This window comes from Triticum dicoccoides, chromosome 3B, assembly GCF_002162155.2.
Source record: "Triticum dicoccoides isolate Atlit2015 ecotype Zavitan chromosome 3B, WEW_v2.0, whole genome shotgun sequence".
Classification (NCBI taxonomy): Eukaryota; Viridiplantae; Streptophyta; class Magnoliopsida; order Poales; family Poaceae; genus Triticum; species Triticum dicoccoides.
The window spans coordinates 52919503-52945172 of NC_041385.1; the positions used below are offsets into that span (position 1 = coordinate 52919503).

The following is a 25670-nucleotide window of genomic DNA, read 5'->3' on the forward strand; positions in this document are numbered from 1 at the left end:
AAGGTAATATACAGATATGAAATAGCACAATACAATCTGTTATGGGACCAAGAACATGAGTTGAGGAGATCCAACCCAGGTAGTACTTTTTTCTTGAACTTGCCGATGGTGTAGAGTTCCAGAAATGTTATTTTCATTTGATGCATGCAAGAAGTGTTCTCTTTCTGCTTGTAGGCTTATTATCTGCTTCAATTGTTGCCATTTAAAAACTCAATTTAATGTTGAGCAAAAAATCATTATAGATATTTTGTGTATTATAGATTTTTTTTCTATTTACTGTATTCATAATTGTTCCTTTTTGTTTGCTAATATATGCATAACTATCACTAAAATAAATAACCAAGCATTCGAGAAACCTCTTCACTTACTCTCTGTGATGGTATTTAAGAAAACTAAAAAAAACCAGAGCACATGCATACATTTGCATTCAACTAATAGCCAAATTGTTCTATCATGTCATGTGTTTTGATTTCTTAAGTGTAATACAGAGCAAATTGATTCCAAATATTTTTATATGTCATGTCTCCAAAAAAATTGAAACAAACATCGCATACATTGCAATATATATGCCTTAAAATAGTGTTATTGTACTTTGTACCATCAGTGTTAATATTATAGCAATAAAATCATTGGATTTTAATATTTAACTTCATTATCATGTATTTAATTTTGTTTAATGTAACACTAAATAATCAATATCTTGTGATAGGGACTAACATAACTATAAGGAAGTACAAAAAATTAGTATAAATAAATGGAAATTATGGAAGGATGGTATGATGGAGTCAATGGAATAATCGTAAACTTCGAATAAAAAATTTATATAATCTTTTTGAATGATAATAATGTATATTCATAAAGAAAAATAAGTACACAATAAGGAGGCACCAAAAGAGCAGTGTGATAGGTATACCTCAGACAAGGCGACGAGGGCGGCGCAGAAGGTGGGTTCATCTGCGTCAATAGACAATGTTGATGCATAGAAGAGTCAAACAACATAATATATCCTCATGCATCTGGGAAGCACGCAGCATGGAGGCAACGACGTTGAAGTATTTCGACGCCACTTCCCAGAGGTTTTTGAAGGTCGTACCGAAGAAGAAATCTGTTCCTGCTTATCATGCTTCTACTTGCTACATCTGTAGGGTTGCATCATCATACCTTACGGTGATCATCAGATCTCAAGGCTGACTCAAGCTGGCTGTTGATGATGCGGATAAGATCTGAGTCATCACCGCTGGAGGCGCCACTGGAGTTGGTTGACGGGTAATCATCAGACAGGGCGACGAGGGCGGCGTGGAAGGCAGCTTTCAGCTGCACCAATGGCTGACGCTGACGCGCGGAAATGGCAAAGCGCAGAATCGCCCGACGTCTCATAGGCACGCAGCATGGAGGCGGCGGCGTCGAGGTAGCTGGACCCCGCTTTCCGGAGGTTGTTGGAGGTCGCGCCGCGGAGCATGCTCGATGCCCGCAGCACTGACAACGAACACTCGATCAGGTCAGACGTAGCGACGTGGACGTTGAGGTTGATCCCTTCCTGTGTTCCATCATCACAAAATGTTCCAGCTCCAGATCACAGGGCTTTGAGTTGGAACGCGGGCGGATTTTTTTGCCCTCATGCTAATAAATCACACATAATTTATTTTTTCCTTTTTTGCTACATCAAATCATCCACCGAATTCATTTCGATTTCACAAATTAAAAGCAACACAAACACACAGTCTATCTCTTCTTTTCTTTTTCCCACAACAAAACCATCCAGCTTAAACTGGCCAGGGGAGCAAACTCTGTTCCATCATCTAACAACAGTCATTACCGGATATATTTAAGCATAAAAGTGGAAGTAACACCGCTTGTATTAAGCTTAGGAACTTAGGAAGTCTTGTTTCATTGCTGGTAACCACCTTTCTACAGGATTTTCACCGGCCAGCTCCAAAACACAAATGAAACTCACTCTGCCTAGCTGCTGATTCAGGACTACAAATACACTTCATACTACTGGTTTCACAGGGTTCTCAGTTCTTACTGCTCTTGCTACGCGTGATAGAAGGCTACGCTACCAAAATTTGCTGTCGAGTCACGCAGCAAGGCCATCTGTTCAACCTCACTACTGGACCAGACCCTTGAGCTTGGTCATCCACCGGACGTACTCCTTGGTCTGCTTGGTGATCATGTAGTCGTGCATGAAGTTGGTTGTCGTCAGCATCACACCTCGCACCTCCAGGAACTTGAACAGGCCCTTCTGCACGTTTGGAGGAAGCTCGCTGCAGTAGGAAAACAAGAGGGAAGAGCCATCAGCAATGGGCAGTCATAAGATGCCGTGCCATGGTGCGAAAAAGAGCAGGATGTGAAGCAGCATTCTTACGTGAATTCAGGGCCTTCAAAGGGGAACTTCTCTGCATCAGGCTCTGTTTTCTCTGCTATCATCATGTCGTCAATGGTGATCTCCTCGCGGAAGGCTGTGCAGGTGAACTCGAGGTTCGGGCCAGATCCCTTGGAGACTATCACCTTCATAGCAAGGCTGCTATCTTCGCCGCCCTCATCTTCATCGTCTTCGTCCTTGGCAGCCGCCTCCTCATCGGCCTCGTCATCTTCATCAAACTCAGGATCCCCTTCCATATTAGGCATGCTGACAATGACCTCAATCTTCTCATCCTTGTAGTCCCTTTTCAGAATAACCACGCTCATCCCATCTTCATCGACCATTTCAAAGGGAAAGTCTTCTGGAGTAGGTTCCTGTCAAAAGAGTGACAAATGAATTGAGCTAAACAGCCTAGATATTTGCAAGAGCAAGAACTGAAGTTAATTGTATGCCTACGCTTTACAGAAAGTAGCATGTATACAGTCGTTTCAGGATTTTCAGGCAAAAGTAATGAATCTAAATGCCAGTTTTCATATTGCTGTCCCGCCATGTGAAACCAAAGTAATTGAAATTTGAAACCAAACCCTCAAAACTCAACCACCGGACTCCCTCATTCAAATACATACTCTGTAAAATCATAAGAATGATCGGTGAACTGATATCAGCTGAATGGTCAAAGCTGCTCAGAGAAACAGCAGCCCAAATGTTCAGATTCGTTTTTAGCACAGTACCGTCAGAAGCAACATAAAACCAAGCTAAACTGTAATATATAAACGGATGGTTGCGCACCTTACATGCTGGCAAGTTTCATTGATGAATATGCATAAGAATCAACACAAAACCGAGCTAAATCATAATACATATGTGACTTGCATGCAAAGAAACACTGGCAGTCTGACTAACTGTGACATGCTTACTTAATCATATCTATTATGCATGGCAAATAAGCAATAAAAATGAATTGATGTCAAAAAAAGCAGTAAAGCTGAAAACTCTCGACACTGGCAATATAGTGGTAAATTAGCAACGCACGGTCCTACCAAAAAAAATACTAGTAAACACCTTCAGCCAGTCATCCACGCAAGGTATCACCACAATTCCAAGAAAAATATCAGTAGAAACGTCTCTCTGATAACAAATCTCCCTCTCAATCAAGCAGGTAAATGTCAGACGGACCAATACTCAGTAGAAGCCCAAGTATCCGCAAGACCAAAATTTGACGCTAAGTAGCTAGCAAGTAAAATTTTATGGCCAAATGTTCCGCCTTGCAGAAAGTAGTATATACCACAGTCATTTCAGGATTTTCAAACAATAACTGATGACCCTAAATTTCAGCTCGAATATTGCTCTCACACGAATTAGTTCAAAATTTGAAACAAAACCCTCAATATTTACCATCAATCACACTCATTTAAATACATACTCCATAAAATCATTAGAATGATCAGCAAACCAACATTGGCTGAATAGTCGCATGTGCTCAGAGAAATAGCAGTTGAAATATTCAGACTTGTTTCTAGCACAGCACTGCAAACTGACACCAGCTAAATGGTCGCATCTGCTCAGAGAAATAGCAGTTCAAATACTCAGACATGTTTTTACCACAACACTATAAACCAAGCTAATCCGTAATCCATAAACCATAAGAGGATGGTGGCACAACTTACATGCTGGCAATGCATAATTGAATGTACATTAGAACACAGGAAAGCAAGCTAAATTACAGTGGATACCAAAAGAAGCACCATCATGCTTAACTGACCATCAGTAATTCACTCTTACAGACGGGCAGCTCCTGGTATACCGTCAATGTGGTGGCAAATTGGCAACGCATGGTCCATTCCTACTGAACAACTACCGGTAAAACATCTATCATCCAGAGTCATCATCCACGCAAGGTACCACCGTAACTCCGAACAAAATTCCAGTACAGGCTTTCTCTCCTACCCCATGAAAAATCCCTCTCTAATCCCGGCAAGGATTCCTCTGCCGCGCAGCAATAAATCGACCGTACAACGCGGCCGCTTAAAGCAGGGACCGTCCCGTGTCAGTGTCTCGCACTCCCCCTCACCTGCCCGTCGGTGGCGAGGTACTGCTCGGCCTCCCGGATCTCGAGGTCGATGGCGGCGGGGAGGCCCCCGGTGCCGGCGCCCTTCTTGTTCCTCTTCTTGACCTTGCTCTCCATCATGACCGGCGCGGAGTTGGCTGACCCCTGCGCCGCTGCCGCGCGCAGTGGAGCCGCGAGCGCGCGCCGGGCCGGGGCCGCCCACGCTCCCACGAGCCCGCCGCGGGAGGCGGGAGGGGCGGAGCAGAGGAGTGCTGTGGTGGTGGAGGAGGCGGAGACGAAGGAGGCCATGGCGGAGGGAGGGGGAGAAGGGAATGGGGGAGGGGATAAGGTGAGGAGGGGTTTTGGGTTTGGATTAAGACGACGAGGAGGCGAGAGAGAGGTGCGCCGCCGTTGGTCCGGGTGTGTGTGGCCCGCACGCCAGTGACAGCAGAAGCTTGCTTTTTTACTTTTTTTTTCTAGGAGGGAAATGCACAGTAGGTCCTTGAACTATATTTCAAGGATGTCAGATAGGTCATCAAAATATGAAAATCACCATTCAGATCCTCAGAGTGTAGTAAGTGTGTCATGCTAGGTAAAGTATAGGTCCTTGGACTATTTTGATATTGAATTGATTCTGGATATGGATGAAACACTTATTACACTTTTAAGGAGATAAATGATGATTCCAGAACCTACGTAACACCCCTGAAATACTTTAGAGACCCACAATGCAGTTCACTCGTTTCTTAATATGAAATGTAATTATAACTGGATAAGTACCGGCCTACGTTCGAGTGAGTACGCAAAGGCAGTAGGAGGTGGCCAGTGGTTGCATGTAAAAACAAGTTGGCAGGTGTTACGCGACATGAGACATGTGAAATTTTGGAGCCTACGCGCGAGAAAAGATAAGCACGATGACTCATCCGCTCCACTAAAGCTCGGGTTACTTTTGTTTCTGAAATTAAATCCCCGAAGGTTCGTTCTTGTGGTCTTGTTAATAGGTTTGATGTTACTAACAATATCGCGGTGCCTTCTAGAGGGTCTTCGGGAGGGCTTTGGCTGATGTGGAATGATGAGCTTAAAGTTTTTGTGTATAGTGCTTCTTCCACTCTATCCTGGCGAATGTAGTCCATGTAGCTTTTGGTGTTCAGTTTTGTTTAATATGTATATATGGTGATCCTTATCATCGACAAACTAGTGCTATATGGAATGAGGTTGCCAATTTTGTCTATGATAACTTGGGTAAACATATGATCTATATGGGTGACCTGAATGATATCATGCATGATGTTGATATATATAATGGTAGTGTGAATTACTATCGTATGTTTGCTTTCCGTTTCCTGATAAAAAAATTATGGTTTCTTTGATATTGGTTACAGTGGGCCTGCTTATACTTGGCGCAATAGGCAGCACACAACCAATCCCATTTATCAACGCTTAGATCGATGCCTAGTCAATGTTGATTGGTGTGCTTGCTATCCTAATTCCAAAGTGCTAAATTTGCCCAGACCATGCTCCCATTCTTATTTCCACTTATGGTAATTTTTCTATACCTAGGCAAACTTTCAAATTTGAAACTTGGTGGCTGCTTGAGAAAGATTTCAGTGCATTTCCTAAAAATGCCTGGGATAGTGCTAGGACTTCTTATTTTTCTGCAAAATCTTCTTCCCTTGCAGCATCTTTGAACATGTGGTGCAAAAAGAAAAAACATATTCAACAAGAATTGCAGGAGGTGGGGAGAAAAATCAATAACATTCAAATGCTTTCTTTTCATCAGCAAGATCACTCTTTAGAAAATGCTTTGATTCTCAGGTATGAACAAATCTTACTAAGCTCAATCAATTCTACAAGCAAATAAGCAAAAAAATAGTTGGGCAAAGGATGGGGATAGAAAACTAGGTTTTTTCACCAAGATGTTATTAAGAGAAGAAAGAGAAATGTTATATGTTCCATTAAAGATGAGAATGATATAGTTCATTCCAAGCCTGGTCTCATTGCCAACACTTCTATGAATTATTTCAGATTCATTTTCTCTTCTACTAATACGAATGTTGGCAGGCCTTTCCTTGGCACTCAACCATTGGCTAATTCTGAGGATCCCACTTATTCCATTCCAGACAAGCATGAAATTTTGCAGATTCTTAAGGGAATGAAGCTAAATGCCTCGCCTGGTCCTGATGGATTCGATGTGGAGTTTTACCTTGCTACCTGGTATTAGATTGGAGAAGAAGTCACTCAATTGTTGGTCAACTTCTACAAAATAGGTATTTTACCACCTCATATTAGTGATACTAATATAGCTCTCATTCCTAGAAAGTTCCCACTAACTATAGACCTATTAGCCTTTGTAATGTAGTGTACAGAATTATTTCTAAGTCTTTGGCTCAAACCCAGCTTACCTGATTATATCGATCCGGTTCAACAAACTTTCATTGAAGGTAGAAGAATCAGTGATAACATTATTATTGCTTAAGAGATAACTCAAACTTTGCGCCCAAATCATGGAAACATCATGCTTTCATGCTTAAGATTGACCTAGCTAAAGCTTTTGATCGTCTAGAATGGAATTTCATCGTTTCTGCGCTTGCACGTAAAGGGTTGCATGGCCATTACAAAAATTTGATTTATGCTTGCATCTCCACATCGACTTTCTCTGTCATCATTGATGGCCAGCCTTCTCATAAATTCGAGAGTCAGAGAGGGATTCGTCAAGGCTGCCCTTTGTCACCATACTTGTTTGTCCTTGCTATTAATGATTTGTCTCTTGCCCTTAATGATGCTTTGTCTGCTAATCATCTTTAGGGTATAGTGCTTGGTCCAAATTGCCGTCGTATTCACTCTCTTCTCTTTGTAGACGATCTTTTGGTTTGTGGACATGCCACTTCTCAAGAAGCTTACTCTATGGCTCAAATCATTCACCATGTTTGTGCCCTTTCAGGTCAAACCCCAAATTGGTCGAAATCTGCTATTCTTTTTAGTGCGCATGTTAATCAAGTTGCTATTGCTGCATTAAAAACATTTTCCCTGTTCCCACTATGGATAGAAATTTCACTCACTTGGGCCACCCTCTCATTCTTCCTGCCATAAATAGAGTTGTTGCTTATAACTTTCTTCTTGATAAACTTTTGGCAAAGCTTCTTGTTTATAAGGCTAATGTGCTTTCTCATGCAGTTACACTTGAGCTCATCAGATCAATTTTTTCTGCCATTCCCGTGTACTATATGTCTAATATTTTAATCACCAAAAAGTTTATTGCTAAGCTCACTACCATCATTAGGAATTTTTGGTGGACAGGAATCAGGGAAAACAATTCTAATAGAAGTATTTGTCTAAGAGCTTGGAAGGATATTTGCAATTCCAAACAAGAAGGTGGATTAGGTATAAGGAACCCTAAAGCCATTAATGAAGGTCTAATTCTAGTTGCTGCTTGGAGACTTGCTAATTCACGTGCTTCTCATTTATATCTCATTCTCAAATCTAAATACTTTGTGGATGCTTCTATCTAGACTGACTCTCAAAATTTTCCCAAATCTGCCTTTTGGTCATCCATTCTCAAAATGCTTCGTAAACTCAAAGGCCATTCTTTTTACCAAATTACCCATGGAAATATCTCTCTCTGGAGTACTCCTTAATGTAGTTCCAGGGCTTCTATTTATGATCAACACATTGTCCAGCCACCTAGATTTAGTTATCCTGCTCTAGTGAAGGATCTATCGCTCCCTGGCCAAAAAGCTTGGAAAAATGCTCTCATTCATAATCTCTTCCAACAACCCTTGGCTTCTTCGATTATTCTAACTCCTATTATTCATGATGATTGCCCGGATATTCTCAGTTGGGATCTTACTCCTAATGGAATATGTAATTAAAAATCTACTTCTGAGTTGTAGGATATTCATAATCATCCAAGAAATGCTCCTGTTCAGATATCTTTGTAGGTTAAAGATCTTCTAAAGATAATTTGGAAGCAGAAACTTATGGTTCCTTGAGTCAAAACATTTGCTTGGATACTTCTTCATAAAGCTCCTCCCACATGTTTCAGGGCAAGTCATTTTTCTATGCATATATTTAAATTTTGTTGTCGATGCGGCGAAGAAGAAAATGAAATGCATCTCTTCTTTCTCTGTGATTTTGCTAGGGTAGCTTGGTTTTTTCATCCTTGGTACATTAAATCTGACATGCTTGTTCATAATCAGTCAAATATGCAGGATGTTATTCTTGCTATTCTCAATATGAATCATCCGCATGCATCCATATCCAACATTTTTACTTTTATGTGTTGCATTTGGAAAGCTAGGAATGACTATCTTTTTTCTAGGAAAAATCCACTCCCTCGTCATGTTCATACTGCTGTTGAAGCTTTGACTAACAAATCTTGTGATGTGTTGCATTACTCTAATCAGAACCAGGTTCAACATGCACGTACTTTGGAGGCAAATAATCAAATTCCTATGCAACGCTAAACGCTCAGATCTAACCTTATTTCAGGAGGAAATATTCACTCGGATGCGGCCTATAAATGTGCAAAAATTACATGTCTTCCTCATGGAACAAAGGCTGAGGTCTTTCAAGCCTCGACTGCGGTTACCAACTCGCCTCTTCAAGCTGAAGCTGTTGCCCTTCTACTTGCTGCTCATGTTACAAATCGCCTTCAGATAGCTCAGCCTACATTTCTCACAGATTGCCTCTCATTAGCCTCGGCTGCGGCAAACAGGAGCCTTAATAATGCCTCTACTCCTTGGAGCATTAGGAATAACTTGGCAGAGTTCTTCTCCTTCACCTCTCATCTCCAAGGTCATGTGTATCATATATCTAGAGAGATCAATGATATAGCTCATAATGTTGCTCATCAGGTACTTTGGTCTTCCATGGAACCTGGTATTAGCTACTTTGTTTTAGCTCATAGGAATTTATCTTGCCCTATAGTTTCTCTTCTCGCTGGTTCTAATTTTCAGGGCTATGTTCTTCATGTTGTTAGATGCTACTAAGCTGAAAATTGCAGGTCCTAAGATTTACTATGATATCTTGTGGAAGATCATTATGATTTCAGGAGAATCAAACTTGCAAGATACAGGGCTGAAAATTTTTGTTGGTTTTGGTGGTCACGATTTAAGGTCTTCACAGTGCTGGGCTTTTCTCTACTTCTGACTGAAACTGGAGCTCTCCGGATTATTTTGCAGGAAGGCATTATTAGCAGGATGACATGTTTCCCACAGATTATAACTGACCAGACAACATCTTGCACATATCTTCAGCTCCACCAAGCAGTATTTCTTCAGCTACACCAACCAGTATTTCTTCAACTATCTTCCATATATCCATATTTTTTTTCTTACAGTGTAACCCTCAATAGTGCTCATCAGGTTCTTACTAGCTATGTGGAACCTATCTTTAGTTCTTTCAAATAGGCTCATAGGCAATTAAGCTGCCTTCTTACAACATCCGTTCGATTGCCCAGGAGTTGTAATCTTTGAGGTAACATGTACATGAGCTTGGTTTGAAATAATTTGGCGCCTTGTGCGCCTCTCCTTTGTTTAAAAAAATAGTCCCTCGTCCCAAAATTCTTGTCTTAGATTTGTCTAAAGATGGATGTATCAAGTCACATTTTAGTATTAGATACATCCGTATCTAGACATTTTTAAGACAAGAATTTTGGGACGGAGGGAGTATATCATTGGGATAAGGAGACAACCTAAGACAGAAAAAAGACACCACGCACTGCGACGGCGCTTGTACCCTGCACCGAGCGTTCTAGGGTTTCTACTGCCTTCCGCCGGTGCCGCTAGTGGTCTACCTCGTCTTATGTGGTCTTAGAATCATGGAGGCGCGGTGGATCCCTGCTTTTTCCGGCAAGGGGGCTTTGTTTTTTAATGTTTTTTAAGTTTCATTAGGTTTGTGTCCTACTCAAATATGTGAGGCCGCAACGACTCTCTGTAGAAGGAATAAGATTCTCCCTGTCTAGCCCCCGTTCCAGTGGTGTCTCTAGCATCGTTGGAGGATGTGCGGAGGTTTTTCTCCGGCAGATCTTGTGGATTCGATCGGTGTTTGTCTTCGGTGGATCCATGTGGATATGATCTTCATTCACCGGTGTTTGTGTATTCACATGTTGGATCCTTTCGATCTACACTTCTCTTTATAGGCGACAGTTGTTGTTCTGGTGCACTGGTCCTATGGGCCTTAGCATGATGACTCCTCGATTGTCTACTACAACAATCGGTGTTTGTCTCGCACTCTCACTCACCTGCCAGTCGGTGGTGAGGTACTGCTCGGCCTCCTGAATCTCAAGGTCGATGGCGGCAGGGAGGCCCCCGGCGCCAGCACCCTTCTTGTTCCTCTTCTTGACCTTACTCTCCATCATGACCGGTGCGGATTTGATCGACCCCTGCGCTGCCGCCGCACGGAGCGGGTGCCGAGCCGGGGCCGCCCACACTCCCACGAGGCCACCGTGGGAGGCGGGAGGGGCAGATCAGAGGTGGACTGCGATGGTGGAGGATGTGGCAGAGGCGAACACAAAGGAGGCCATGGCGGTGCGAGTGGGGAGAAGAGGGAATGGGAGAGGGGATAAGGAGAGGGAGGGATTTTGGGTTTGGATTAATACAAGGAGGCGAGGGAGCGGTGCGCTGTTGTTGGGTGTGTGTGTGGCCCGCACGTCAGTGATAGCGGAAGCTTTGTCTTTTCTTAAACTTTTTTCCTAAGAGTGAAGTGCACAGTAGGTCCTTGAACTATTTCAAAGGTGTCACATAGGTCATCAAAATATGAAAATGCCATTCAGGTCCTCAGAGTATAGTAAGTCGGTCATGCTAGGCAAAGTATAGGTCTCGGACTACTTTGATATTGAACTGATTTTGGATGTGGATGAAACACTTATTACACTTTTAAGGAGCTAGAAGATGATTCAAGAACCTGCGTAACACCCCTGAAATAGTTCAGAGACCCACAATGCACTTCACTCGTTTCTTAGTATAAAATGTAATTATAACTGGATAAGTACCGGCCTACATTCGAGTGAGTACGCAAAGGCAGCAGGAGGTGGCCAGTGGTTGCATGTAAAAACAAGTTGGCAGGTGTACGCGACATGATACATGTGAAATTTCGAAGCCTGCACGCGAGAAAAGATAAGCATGATGACTCATCCGCTCTACTAATGCTCAGGTTACTTCTATTTCTGAAGTTAAATCCTTGAAGATTCGGTTTTCTGACCTTGCTAATAGGTTTGATGTTACTAACAATATTGTTGTTCCTTCTAAAGGGTCTTCGGGAGGGCTTTGGTTGATGTGGAATGATGAGCTTAAAGTTTTTGTGTATAGTGCTTCGTTCCACTCTATCCTGGCAAATGTAGTCCATGTAGCTTTTGGTGTTCATTTTTGTTTAATATGTATATATGGTGATCCTTATCATCGACAAACTAGTGCTATATGGAATGAGGTTGCCAATTTTGTCTATGATAACTTGGGTAAACATATGATCTGTATGGGTGACCTGAATGATATCATGCATGATGTTGATATATATAATGGTAGTGTGAATTACTATCGTATGTTTGCTTTCCGTTCCCTGATAAAAAAATTATGGTTTCTTTGATATTGGTTACAGTGGGCCTGCTTATACTTGGCGCAATAGGCAGCACACAACCAATCCCATTTATCAACGCTTAGATCGATGCCTAGTCAATGTTGATTGGTGTTCTTGCTATCCTAATTCCAAAGTGCTAAATTTGCCCATTATCCTTAGTGACCATGCTCCCATTCTTATTTCCACTTATGGTAATTTTTCTAAACCTAGGCAAACTTTCAAATTTGAAACTTGGTGGCTGCTTGAGAAAGATTTCAATGCATTTCCTAAAAATTCCTGGGATAGTGCTAGGACTTCTTCTTTTTCTGCAAAATCTTCTTCCCTTGCAGCATCTTTGAACATGTGGTGCAAAAAGAAAAAACATATTCAACAAGAATTGCAGGAGGTGGGGAGAAAAATCAATAACATTCAAATGCTTTCTTTTCATCGGCAAGATCACTCTTTTGAAAATGCTTTGATTCTCAGGTATGAACAAAATATTTCTAAGCTCAATCAATTCTACAAGCAAAGAAGCAAAAAAATAGTTGGGCAAAGGATGGGGATAGAAATACTAGGTTTTTTCAGCAAGCTGTTATTAAGAGAAGAAAGAGAAATATTATATGTTCCATTAAAGATGAGAATGATATAGTTCATTCCAAGCCTGGTCTCATTGCCAACACTTTTGTGAATTATTTCAGATTCATTTTCTCTTCCACTAACACGAATGTTGGCAGGCCTTTCCTTGGCACTCAACCATTGGCTAATTTTGAGGATCCCACTTATTCTATTCTAGACAAGCATGAAATTTTGCAGATTCTTAAGGAAATGAAGCTAAATGCCTCGCCTGGTCCTAATGGATTCAATGTGGAGTTTTACCTTGCTACCTTGTACTGGATTGGAGAAGAAGTCACTCAATTGGTGGTCGGCTTCTACAAAATAGGTATTTTACCACCTCATATTAGTGATACTAATATAGCTCTCATTACTAAAAAGTTGGTCCGTCAAGTTCCCACTAACTATAGACTATTAGCCTTGTAATGTAGTTTACAGAATTATTTCTAAGTCTTTGGCTCAAACCCTACTTACCTTATTATATCGATCTAGTTCAACAAGCTTTCATTGAAGGAAGAAGAATCAGTGATAACATTATTATTGCTTAAGTTATAACTCATACTTTGCGCTCAAATCATGGAAACATCATGCTTTCATGCTTAAGATTGACCTAGCTAAAGCTTTTGATCGTCTAGAATGGAATTTCATCATTTCTGTGCTTGCACGTAAAGAGTTGCATGGCCATTTCATAAATTTGATTTATGCTTGCATCTCCACACCGACTTTCTCTGTCATCATTGATGGCCAGCCTTCTCTTAAATTCGAGAGTCAGAGAGGGATTCGTCAAGGCTGCCCTTTGTCACCATACTTGTTTGTCCTTGCTATTAATGATTTGTCTCTTGCCCTTAATGATGCTTTGTCTGCTAATCATCTTTAGGGTATAGTGCTTGGTCCAAATTGCCCTCGTATTCACTCTCTTCTCTTTGTAGACGATCTTTTGGTTTGTGGACATGCCACTTCTCAAGAAGCTTACTCTATGGCTCAAATCATTCACCATTTTTGTGCCCTTTCAGGTCAAACCCCAAATTGGTCGAAATCTCCTATTCTTTTTAGTGCGCATGTTAATCAAGTTGCTATTGCTGCATTAAAAACATTTTCCCTGTTCCCACTATGGATAGAAATTTCACTCACTTGGGCCACCCTCTCATTCTTCCTGCCATAAATAGAGTTGTTGCTTATAACTTTCTTCTTGATAAATTTTTGGCAAAGCTTCTTGTTTATAAGGCTAATGTGCTTTCTCATGCAGTTACACTTGAGCTCATCAGATCAATTTTTTCTGCCATTCCCGTGTACTATATGTCTAATATTTTAATCACGAAAATTTTTATTGCTAAGCTCACTACCATCATTAGGAATTTTTGGTGGACAGGAATCAGGGAAAACAATTCTAATAGAAGTATTTGTCTAAGAGCTTGGAAGGATATTTGCAATTCCAAACAAGAAGGTGGATTAGGTATAAGGAACCCTAAAACCATTAATGAAGGTCTAATTCTTGTTCTGCTTGGAGACTTGCGAATTCACCTGCTTCTCATTTATATCTCATTCTCAAATCTAAATACTTTGTGGATGCTTCTATCTAGACTGACTCTCAAAATTTTCCCAAATCTGCCTTTTGGTCATCCATTCTCAAAATGATTCGTAAACTCAAAGGCCATTCTTTTTACCAAATTACCCATGGAAATATCTCTCTCTGGAGTACTCCTTAATGTAGTTCCTGGGCTTCTGTTTATGATCAACACATTGTCCAGCCACCTGGATTTAGGTATCCTGCTCTAGTGAAGGATCTATCGCTCCCTGGCCAAAAAGCTTGGAACAATGCTCTCATTCATAATCTCTTCCAACAACCCTTGGCTTCTTCGATTATTCAAACTCCTATTATTCATGATGATTGCCCGGATATTCTCAGTTGGGTTCTTACTCCTAATGGAATATGTAATTCAAAATCTACTTCTAAGTTGTAGGATATTCATAATCATGCAAGAAATGCTCCTGTTCAGATATCTTTCTAGGTTAAAGATCTTCTAAAGAAAATTTGGAAGCAGAAACTTATGGTTCCTTGAGTTAAAACATTTGCTTGGAGACTTCTTCGTAAAGCTATTCCCATAGGTTTGAGGGCAAGCCATTTTTCTATGCATATATCTAAATTTTGTTGTTGACGCGGCGAAGAAAAAAAATGAAATGCATCTCTTCTTTCTCTGTGATTTTGCTAGGGTAGCTTGGTTTTGTCATCCTTGGTACATTAAATCTGACATGCTTGTTCGTAATCAGTCCAATATGCAGAATGTTATTCTTGCTATTCTCAATATGAATCATCTGCATGCATCCATAACATTTTTACTTTTATGTGTTGCATTTGGAAAGCTAGGAATGACCGTCTTTTTTCTAGGAAAAATCCACTCCCTCGTCATGTTCATACTGCTGCTAAAGCTTTGACTAACCAATCTTGTGATGTGTTGCATTACTCTAATCAGAACCAGGTTCAACATGCACGTACTTTGGAGGCTAACAATCAATCTCCTATGCAACGGTAAACACTCAGACCTGACCTTATTTCAGGAGGAAATATTCACTCGGATGCGGCTTATAAATGTGCAAAAATTCCAGGTCTTCCTCAAGGAACAAAGGCTACTTGTGTTGGAGTCTTCCTTACTTTTATGCAGGATGAAAATGAGGTCTTTCAAGCCTCGATTGCGGTTACCAACTCACCTCTTCAAGCTGAAGTTGTTGCCCTTCTACTTGCTGCTCATGTTACAAATCGCCTTCAGATAGCTCAGCCAACATTTCTCACAAATTGCCTCTCATGAGCCTTGCTACGGTGAACAGGAGCCTTAATAATGCCTCTACTCCTTGGAGCATTAGGAATAACTTGGCAGAGTTCTTCTCCTTCACCTCTCATCTCCAAGGTCATGTGTATCATATATCTAGAGAGATCAATGATATAGCTCATAATGTTGCTCATCAGGTACTTTGGTCTTCCACGGAACCTGGTATTAGCTGCTTTGTTTTAGCTCACAGGAATTTATCTTGCCCTATAGTTTCTTTTCTCGCTGGTTCTAATTTTCAAGGCTGTGTTCTTCATGTTGTTAGATGCTACTAAGCTGAAAATTGCAGGTCCTAAGATTTACTATGATATCTTGTGGAAGATCATTATGATTTCAGGAGAATCAAACTTGCGAGATACATGGCTGAAAGTTTTTGTTGGTTTTGGTGGTCACGATTTAAGGTCTTCACGGTGCTGGGCTTTTCTCTACTTCTGACTGAAACTGGAGCTCTCCGGATTATTTTGCAAGAAGGCATTATTAGCAGGATGTCATGTTTCCCACAGATTATAACTGACCAGACAACATCTTGCACATATCTTCAGCTCCACCAAGCAGTATTTCTTCAGCTACACCAACCAGAATTTCTTCAACTATCTTCCATATATCCATATTTTTTTCTTACAGTGTAACCCTCAATAGTGCTCATCAGGTTCTTACTAGCTATGTGGAACCTATCTTTAGTTCTTTCAAATAGGCTCATAGGCAATTATGCTGCCTTCTAACAACATCCGTTCGATTGCCCAGGAGTTGTAATCTTTGAGGTAACATGTACATGAGCTTGGTTTGAAATAATTTGGCGCCTTGTGCACCTCTCCTTTGTTCAAAAAATACTCCCTCCGTCCCAAAATTCTTGTCTTAGATTTTTCTAAATACGGATGTATCAAGTCACATTTTTGTATTAGATACATCCGTATCTAGACAAATTTAAGACAAGAATTTTGGGATGGATGGAGATATCATTGGGATAAGGAGACAACCTGAGACGGAAAAAAGACACCACGCACTGCGACGACGCTTGTACCCTCCACCGAGCATGCTAGGGTTTCTACTGCCTTCCGTCGGTGCCGCTAATGTGGTCTTAGAATCATGGAAGTGCGGTGGATCCCGGCTTTTGCCGGCAAGGGGGCTTTGTTTTTTAATGTTTTTTTAAGTTTCATTAGGTTTGTGTCCTGCTCAAATATGTGAGGCGGCAACGGCTCTCTGTAGAGGGAATAAGATTCTCCATGTCTAGCCCCCATTCCGGTAGTGTCTCTAGCACCATCGGAGATGTGTGGAGGTTTGTCTCCGGCAGATCTCATGGATTCGATCGGTGTTTGTCTTCGGTGGATCCATGTGGATCCGATCTTCATTTTCCGGTGTTTGTGTATCTACACGTTGGATCCTTTCGATCTACACTTCGGTGGTTGTTGTTATGGTGCGCTGGTCCTATGTGCCTTAGCATGATGACTCTCCGATTGTATACTACAACAATCGGTGTTTGTCTCGTACTCTCACTCACCTGCGCATCGGTGGTTGATACGTCTCCATCGTATCTATAATTTTTGATTGTTTCATGCCAATATTATTCAACTTTCATATACTTTTGGCAACTATTTATACTATTTTTGGGACTAACCTATTGATCCAGTGCCCAGTGCCAGTTCGTGTTTGTTGCATCTTTTATGTTTCAGAGAAAACCAATATCAAACGGAGTCCAAACGGGATAAAAACGGACGGAGAATTATTTTGAAATATTTGTGATTTTTGGAAGGAAGAATCAACGCGAGACGGTGCCCGAGGGAGCTAGGAGATAGGGGGCGTGCTCTAGACTCTCCCGCCCCCCTGTGAGGCGGTTGACGCTCTTCTTTTGCCGCAAGAAAGCTAATTTTATGAGAAAGATCTGGGCTAAAGAATCACCCCAATCGGAGTTACGGATCTCCGGATATAAAAGAAATGGTGAAGGGGCAGAATCTGAGAACGCAGAACAGAGAGAGACAGAGAGACAGATTCAATCTCGGAGGGGCTCTCGCCCCTCCCAAGCCATGGGAACCAAGGACCAGAGGGAAAACCATTCTCCCATCTAGGGTGGAGGTGAACGAATAATTAGAAGAAGGGGGGCCCTCTCCCCCTTGCTTCTTGTGGCACCAGAACGTTGCCGGGGGCCATCATCGATCTTCACCAACACCTCCGCCATCTTCACCAACATATCCATCACCTTCCCCCTTCTATCTACAACGGTCCACTCTCCCACAACCCGTTGTACCTCTACTTGAACATGGTGCTTTATGCTTCATATTATTATCCAATGATGTGTTGCCATCCTATGATGTCTGGGTAGATTTTCGTTGTCCTATCAGTGATTGATGAATTGCTATGATTGGTTTGAGTTGCATGTTTTATTATTGGTGTTGTCCTATAGTGATCTCCATGTTGCGCAAGCGTGAGGCATTCCCACTGTAGGGTTTGCAATATGTACATGATTTGCTTATTGTGTGTGGCGTGAGTGACAGAAGCACAGACCCGAGTAAGTAGGTTGTTTGCGTATGGGATAAAGGGGACTTGATACTTTAATGCTATGGTTGGGTTTTACCTTAATGATCTTTAGTAGTTGCGGATGCTTGCTAGAGTTCCAATCATAAGTGCATATGATCCAAGAAGAGAAAGTATGTTAGCTTATGCCTCTCCCTCAAATAGAATTGCAATAGTGATTACCAGTCTAGTAACGTAGTCAATTGCTTAGGGACAATTCCACAACTCCTACCACCGCTTTTCCAGACTCGCTATATTTAATTTATTGCTTCTTTATCTAAACAGACCCTAGTTTATATTTACGTGTTCTTTATTATCTTGCAAACCTATCCTATCACACCTACAAAGTACTTCTAGTTTCGTACTTGTTCTAGGTAAAGCGAACACTAAGCGTGCGTAGAGTCGTACCAGTGGCAGATAAGGCTTGAGAGAGTATTTGTTCTACCTTTAGCTCCTTGTTGGGTTCGACACTCTTACTTATCGAAAGAGGCTACAATTATTCCGTATACTTGCGGGTTATCAAGACCTTTTTCCAGCGCCGTTGCCGGGGAGTCATAGCGTGGGGTGAATATTCTCGTGTGTGCTTGTTTGCTTTATCACTAAGTAATTTTTATTTGCTGTTCTAAGTTGTTCTCTATCTTTAGTTATGGATATGGAACACGAAATACCAAAAAAAATAGGTGTACTTGCTACTCATGGAGATGGGGAACCTCCTAAAACCCTCGATGCTCGTTATGAGAAAGAAATTATGTACTACTTTGATAATCCTGAGAAAACCCCATTCAGTTTTGTTATGGGAGACACCTTGGATCAACGTGAATACTTTAGGGATTATTGCTTGACACAAAAAGGGAAACTATTATGGGATCAAATTTCTATGTTGTATTGGTATGCTAGGCAACTATGCTTGAGATATGATTATACTTGTTGCTCTAGGATGAAGGCTCCACACCTTCCCTTTTCATGTGAATTCAATGATAATAAAACCTTGGCTTCTTATGCTAATGGTTTCTATGATTACTATGACGTGGAACAAATAGAAGAATTCGTTGCTTTTATGGGTGCTTATGAGATTGAATCTATGTTTAGAGAGTTTGAAGATTTTGATGATTCAGTTTACAGACCTGAAAATTTTGCTATTCTTAGATATTGCTATAAAAACTATGAGTACAATTACAATATTGATGCATTTATTGAGAAAGTCTCCACTGTCCAAGAAGAGACTAATATTTTGCAGGAGTCTATGGAAGAAGAAATTGATGAAACTGTGAGCTCATTGGATGAAAAAGATGATGAGGAGAGCGAAGAACAAAAGGAGGAAGAGCGGATTAGCTACCCGTGCCCACCTTCTAATTAGAGTAACTCTTCAACTCATACATTGTTTAATTCCCCTTCGTGCTTACCGAAGGATGATTGCTATGATGATTGTTATGATCCCGTTGATTCTCTTGAAATACCCCTTTTTGATGATGCTTGCTATGCTTGTGGCCAAGATGCCAATATGAATGTTGCTTATGGAGATGAACTTGCTATAGTTCCTTATGTTAAACATGAAATTGTTGCTATTGCACCCACACATGATCGTCCTATTATCTTTTTGAATTATCCCAACTACACTATATCGGAGAAGTTTGTGCTTACTAAGGATTATATTGATGGGTTGCCTTTTACCGTTGCACATGATGATTTTGATGAATATAATATGCATGTGCTTGCTGCTCCTACTTGCAATTATTATGAGAGAGGAACTACATCTCCGCCTTTTTATGTTTCCCATACGATGAAATTGCAAGAAACTGTTTATACTATGCATTGGCCTTTATTATGTGTGCAAGAATTGTTCTTTTATGACATGCCAATGCCTAGGAAGAGAGTTAGACTTCGTTGTTGCATGATATATGTTACTTTGTGCTCACTACTAAATTACAAATCATTGTTAATTAAAATTGGCTTTGATATACCTTGGGATCCGGGTGGATCCATTACTTGAGCACTATATGCCTAGCTTAATGGCTTTAAAGAAAGCGCTGCTAGTAAACCTGGCAATGGTTCTACAACTGAACCAAACCTAAACCATAACCAATCACTGTGGGGTTTGAACTAGAACTAAACCACACCTCAAATCATGGCGCATAACCAAAATCAAACCAAACCATATGCTCTGTCCACCTAAACCAAAACCAAACCACTGTCCAATCTATGGGTTCAAACCAGTTCTTAGTGTTGGGTTGAAACCAAATCAAACTACTGTTGTGTACTCCCACCTCGGATAGTAGCAACTGGTCAGAAAGGTGGACGGCGCAGGTCCTGGGCGTGTGATGGCGAGAGTGCACGTACAAGCTCTCGTATGTTTGACTCTTTTTTTAACACAATGTTTGACTCGTTTCAGCAGTCGGCTTTTTCGTTCCTACACTCGTATACATACATACATGATGTCATGCATGACACGCAACCGAGAAAATGGATGGATGGATCGAAATAAGTACTAGTCAGCTAGCTGCCCAACATGGATTGCACCAAGTTCGTGAGCAGAACAAACGTTTTTGCCAGTTGCACGGATGACGAAACCAATCCCAGAACCGGTTATGAACCATGATTAATAACTGTCAGCGACCAAACCATTTAGACCCACACCCAGCCATACCCAACTTGTTCCTACGCAAACCAAAACCAAACTAAACTAGTAACAGCCTGAGCCCATCACAACCCAAACCAATCAAGCCCAGAGCAGAAAACCAAACTGTTGGCCCCAGTTAATCAAAAACCATTGCCAGATTTAGCTGCCAGGGAGACAACCCGGAAGTTTTAGAGAGTCATTTATTTCTGTTGAGTGCTTTTATATAGTCTAAAAACAAAAAAATAAAGAGGGGAACCCAAAAACTTTTCAAAAAGGAAAGTGAAAGTGAGAGAGACAAGCATTGTTGAAGTGGGAGAGCTCCTTGAACTTTGTTCATGCTCACGGAAACCTTGTGAATCTTGATTACAGAAACTTTTCATCAAAAATAGTTATCCCCTTGTACAATTCCATTGTATTATAAAAATAATGTGCCAAGGTTTGCCTTTAGGATATTTACAATGCTTGTTGGTTTGTACGGTGCAGGACAGAAACTTTGTATGTGGTGCTTGATTTTACATTTTTTGCTGGAACGTCAAATGGTTCTTATTCCTTTTGCAATGTCTTTCTGTATAAATTTTTTATTTTTCCTAATTTCGGTAGAATTTTTGGGGTAACAGAAGTATGGTTAATGTTCAGATTGCTACAGACTGTTCTGTTTTTGACAGATTCTGTTTTTCATGCATAGTTTGCTTGTTTTGATGAATCTATCAATTTATATCAGTGGATTTAAGCCATGAAAAAGTTATATTACAATATACAAAATGAAAAAAAAAATATGAATTGGTTTGATACAATACTTATAGTAGTGATTTGCTTTATTATACTAACGGATCTTACCGAGTTTCTGTTGAAGTTTTGTGTGGATGAAGTGTTTGATCGAGGAGGTCTTGATATGAGGAAAAGCAAGAGAGGAAAGATCTCAAGCTTGGGGATGCCCAAGGAACCCCAAGTAAGTATTCAAGGAGACTCAAGCGTCTAAGCTTGGGGATGCCCCGGAAGGCATCCCCTCTTTCTTCAACAAGTATCGATATGTTTTCGGATTGGTTTCGATATGTGCAAGTCTTGGAGCGTCTTTTGCATTTAGTTTTCATTTTTCTTTTATGCGCCATGCTGGTATGAGATAGTCCTTGGTTGATTTATAGAATGCTCATTTCACTTCACTTAAATCTTTTGAGTATGGCTTTATAGAATGCTTCATGTGTTTCACTTATATCTTTTGAATTTTGGATTGCCTGTTTCTCTTCACATAGAAAACCGCCATTTGGAGAATGCTCTTTTGCTTCACTTATATTTGTTAGAGAGTGGGCATATCTTTTGTAGAAAGAATTAAACTCTCTTGCTTCACTTATATCTATTTAGAGAGATGACAGGAATTGGTCATTCACATGGTCAGTCATAAAATCCTACATAAACTTGTAGATTGCTGAATATGATATGTTTGATTCCTTGCAATAGTTTTGCAATATAAAAATGGTTCTATTAGAGTCATGCTAGTGGGCGACTGTGGATTAGTAGAAATACTTGTGTTGAGGTTTGTGATTGCCGTAGCATGCACGTATGGTGAACCGCTTTGTAATGAAGTTGGAGCACAATTTTATTTGTTGATTGTCTTCCTTATGAGTGGCGGTCGGGGACGAGCGATGGTCTTTTCCTACCAATCTATCCCCTTAGGAGCATGCGCGTAGTACTTTGTTTTCAATGGCATGTAGATTTTTGCAATAAGTATATGAGTTCTTTATGACTAATGTTGAGTCCATGGATTATACGCACTCTCACCCTTCCATCATTGCTAGCATCTTCAGTACCGTGCATTACCCTTTCTCACCTCAAGAGTTGGTGCAAACTTCACCGGTGCATCCAAACCCCGTGATACGATACGCTCTATCACACATAAGCCTCCTTATATCTTCCTCAAAACAGCCACCATACCTACCTATCATGGCATTTCCATAGCCATTCCGAGATACATTGCCATGCAACTTCCATCATCATCATATACATGACTTGAGCATTCATTGTCATATTGCTTTGCATAATCGTAAGATAGCTAGCATGATGTTTTCATGGCTTGTCCGTTTTTTGATGTCATTGCTATGCTAGATTATTGCACATCCCGATATACCGCCGGAGGCATTCATATAGAGTCATATCTTTGTTCTAGATATCGAGTTGTAATATTGAGTTGTAAGTAAATAAAAGTGTGATGGTCATCATTATTAGAGCATTGCCCCAGTGAGGAAAGGATGATGAAGACTATGATTCCCCCACAAGTCGGGATGAGACTTAGGACTTTATAAAAATAAAAGAGGCCAAAGAAGCCCACCAAAAAGGAAAAAAAGAGAAAGAAAAAAAAGGTGAAAATAAAAAATGAGAGAAAAAGAGAGAAGGGGCAATGTTAATATCCTTTTACCACACTTGCGCTTCAAAGTAGCACCATGTTCTTCATAGAGAGAGTCTCCTATGATTTCACTTTCATATACTAGTGGGAATTTTCATTATAGAACTTGGCTTGTATATTCCGATGATGGGCTTCCTCAAATGCCCGAGGTCTTCATGAGCAAGCAAGTTGGATGCACACCCACTTAGTTTCAGTTTGAGCTTCCATATACTTATAGCTCTTAGTGCATCCGTTGCATGGCAATCCCTACTCACTCACATTGATATCTATTAATGGGCATCTCCATATCCCATTGATACGCCTAGTTGATGTGAGACTTTCTCCTTTTTTGTCTTCTCCACATAACCCCCACCATCATATTCTATTCCACCTATAGTGCTATGTCCATGGCTCACACTCATGTATTGCGTGAAAGTTGAAAAAGTTTGAGATTACTAAAGTATTAAACAATTGCTTGGCTTGTCATCGGGGTTGTGCATGATTAAATACTTTGTGTGATGAAGATAGAACATAGCCAGACTATATGATTTTGTAGGGATAACTTTCTTTGGCCATGTTGTTTTGAAAAGACATGATTGCTTTATTAGTACGCTCGAAGTATTATTGTTTTCATCTCAAATGATAGACTATTGCTTTGAATAACTCGTGTCTTAATATTCATATCATGATTAGACATATGATAAAGATTATGCTAGGTAGCATTCCACATCAAAAATTATTTTTTTATCATTTACCTACTCGAGGACGAGCAGAAATTAAGCTTGGGGATGCTGATACATCTCCGTCGTATCTATAATTTTTGATTGTTTCATGCCAATATTATTCAACTTTCATATACTTTTGGCAACTTTTTATACTATTTTTGGGACTAACTTATTGATCCAGTGCCCAGTGCCAGTTCCTGTTTGTTGCAAGTTTTATGTTTCGCAGAAAACCAATATCAAACGGAGTCCAGACGGGATAAAAACGGACGGAGAATTATTTTGGAATACTTGTGATTTTTGGGAGGAAGAATCAACGCGAGACGGTGCCCGAGGGGGCCAGGAGATAGGGGGCGCGCCCTAGGGAGGCATGCGCGCCCTGGACTCTCCTGGGCCCCTGTAAGGCGGTTGACGCTCTTCTTTTGCCGCAAGAAAGCTAATTTTATGAGAAAGATCTGGGCGAAAGATTCACCCCAATCGGAGTTACGGATCTCTGGATATAAAAGAAACGGTGAAGGGGCAGAATCTGAGAATGCAGAAATAGAGAGAGACAGAGAGACATATCCAATCTCGGAGGGGCTCTCGCCCCTCCTAAGCCATGGGAACCAAGGACCAGAGGGGAAGCCCTTCTCCCATCTTGGGAGGAGGTCAAGGAATAAGAATAAGAAGGGGGCCCTCTCCCCCTTGCTTCCGGTGGCGCCGGAACGCTGCCGGGGGCCATCATCATCACCGCGATCTTCACCAACACCTCCGCCATCTTCTCCAACATCTCCATAACCTTCCCCCTTCTATCTACAGCGGTCCACTCTCCCGCAACCCTCTATACCCTCTACTTGAACATGGTGCTTTATGCTTCATATTATTATCCAATGATGTGTTGCCATCCTATGATGTCTGAGTAGATTTTCGTTGTCCTATCGGTGATTGATGAATTGCTATGATTGGTTTGAGTTGCATGTTTTATTATTGGTGCTGTCCTATAGTGCTCTCCGTGTCGCGCAAGCGTGAGGGATTCCCGCTGTAGGGTTTGCAATATGTACATTATTTGCTTATGGTGGGTGAGTGACAAAAGCACAGACCCGAGTAAGTAGGTTGTTTGCGTATGGGATAAAGGGGACTTGATACTTTAATGCTATGGTTGGGTTTTACCTTAATGATCTTTAGTAGTTGCGGATGCTTGCTAGAGTTCCAATCATAAGTGCATATGATCCAAGAAGAGAAAGTATGTTAGCTTATGCCTCTCCCTCAAATAGAATTGCAATAGTGATTACCGGTCTAGTAACGTAGTCAATTGCTTAGGGACAATTCCACAACTCCTACCACCGCTTTTCCACACTCGCTATATTTACTTTATTGCTTCTTTATATAAACAGACCCTAGTTTATATTTACGTGTTCTTTATTATCTTACAAACCTATCCTATCACACCTATAAAGTACTTCTAGTTTCATACTTGTTCTAGGTAAAGCGAACACTAAGCATGCGTAGAGTTGTATCAGTGGCAGATAAGGCTTGAGAGAGTATTTGTTCTACCTTTAGATCCTCGTTGGGTTCGACACTCTTACTTATCAAAAGAGGCTACAATTATTCCGTATACTTGCGGGTTATCAGTGGTGAGGTACTGCTCGGCCTCCCGGATCTCGAGGTCGATGGCGGCGGGGAGGCCCCCGGCGCCAGCGCCCTTCATGTTCCTCTTCTTGACCTTGCTCTCCATCATGACCGGTGCGGAGTTGGCTGACCCCTGCGTTGCCTCCGTGCGGAGCGGGCACCGAGCCGGGGCCGCCCACGCTCCCACGAGGCCGCCGCAGGAGGCGGAAGGGGCGGAGCGGAGGTGGGCTGTCACGATGGAGGATGTGGCGGAGGCGAACATGAAGGAGTCCATGGCGGTGCGAGTGGGGATAAGAGGGAATGAGGGAGGGGATAAGGCGAGGGAGTGGTTTTGGGTTTGGATTAAGACGAGGAGGTGAGGGAGCGGTGCGCCGCTGTTGGGTGTGTGTGTGTGGCCTGCACGTCAGTGACAACGGAAGCTTTGTCTTTTCTTAAACTTTATTC

At 41.3% G+C, this 25670-nt stretch overlaps 1 protein-coding gene across 1 annotated transcript; it reads right to left on the minus strand.

Annotated features, from left to right (window-relative positions):
- Positions 1 to 1795: 1795 nt before the first annotated feature.
- On the minus strand, positions 1796 to 4754 carry LOC119274654 (uncharacterized protein At2g39795, mitochondrial-like). Its single transcript, XM_037555371.1, has 3 exons — positions 4434 to 4754; positions 2366 to 2736; positions 1796 to 2264 (listed from the first exon to the last, which is right to left on the minus strand). The coding sequence occupies exons 1-3, from the start codon at positions 4716 to 4718 to the stop codon at positions 2108 to 2110; spliced, it is 813 nt and encodes a 270-aa protein (XP_037411268.1). The 5' UTR covers positions 4719 to 4754; the 3' UTR covers positions 1796 to 2107.
- Between the last annotated feature and the right edge of the window lie 20916 nt (positions 4755 to 25670).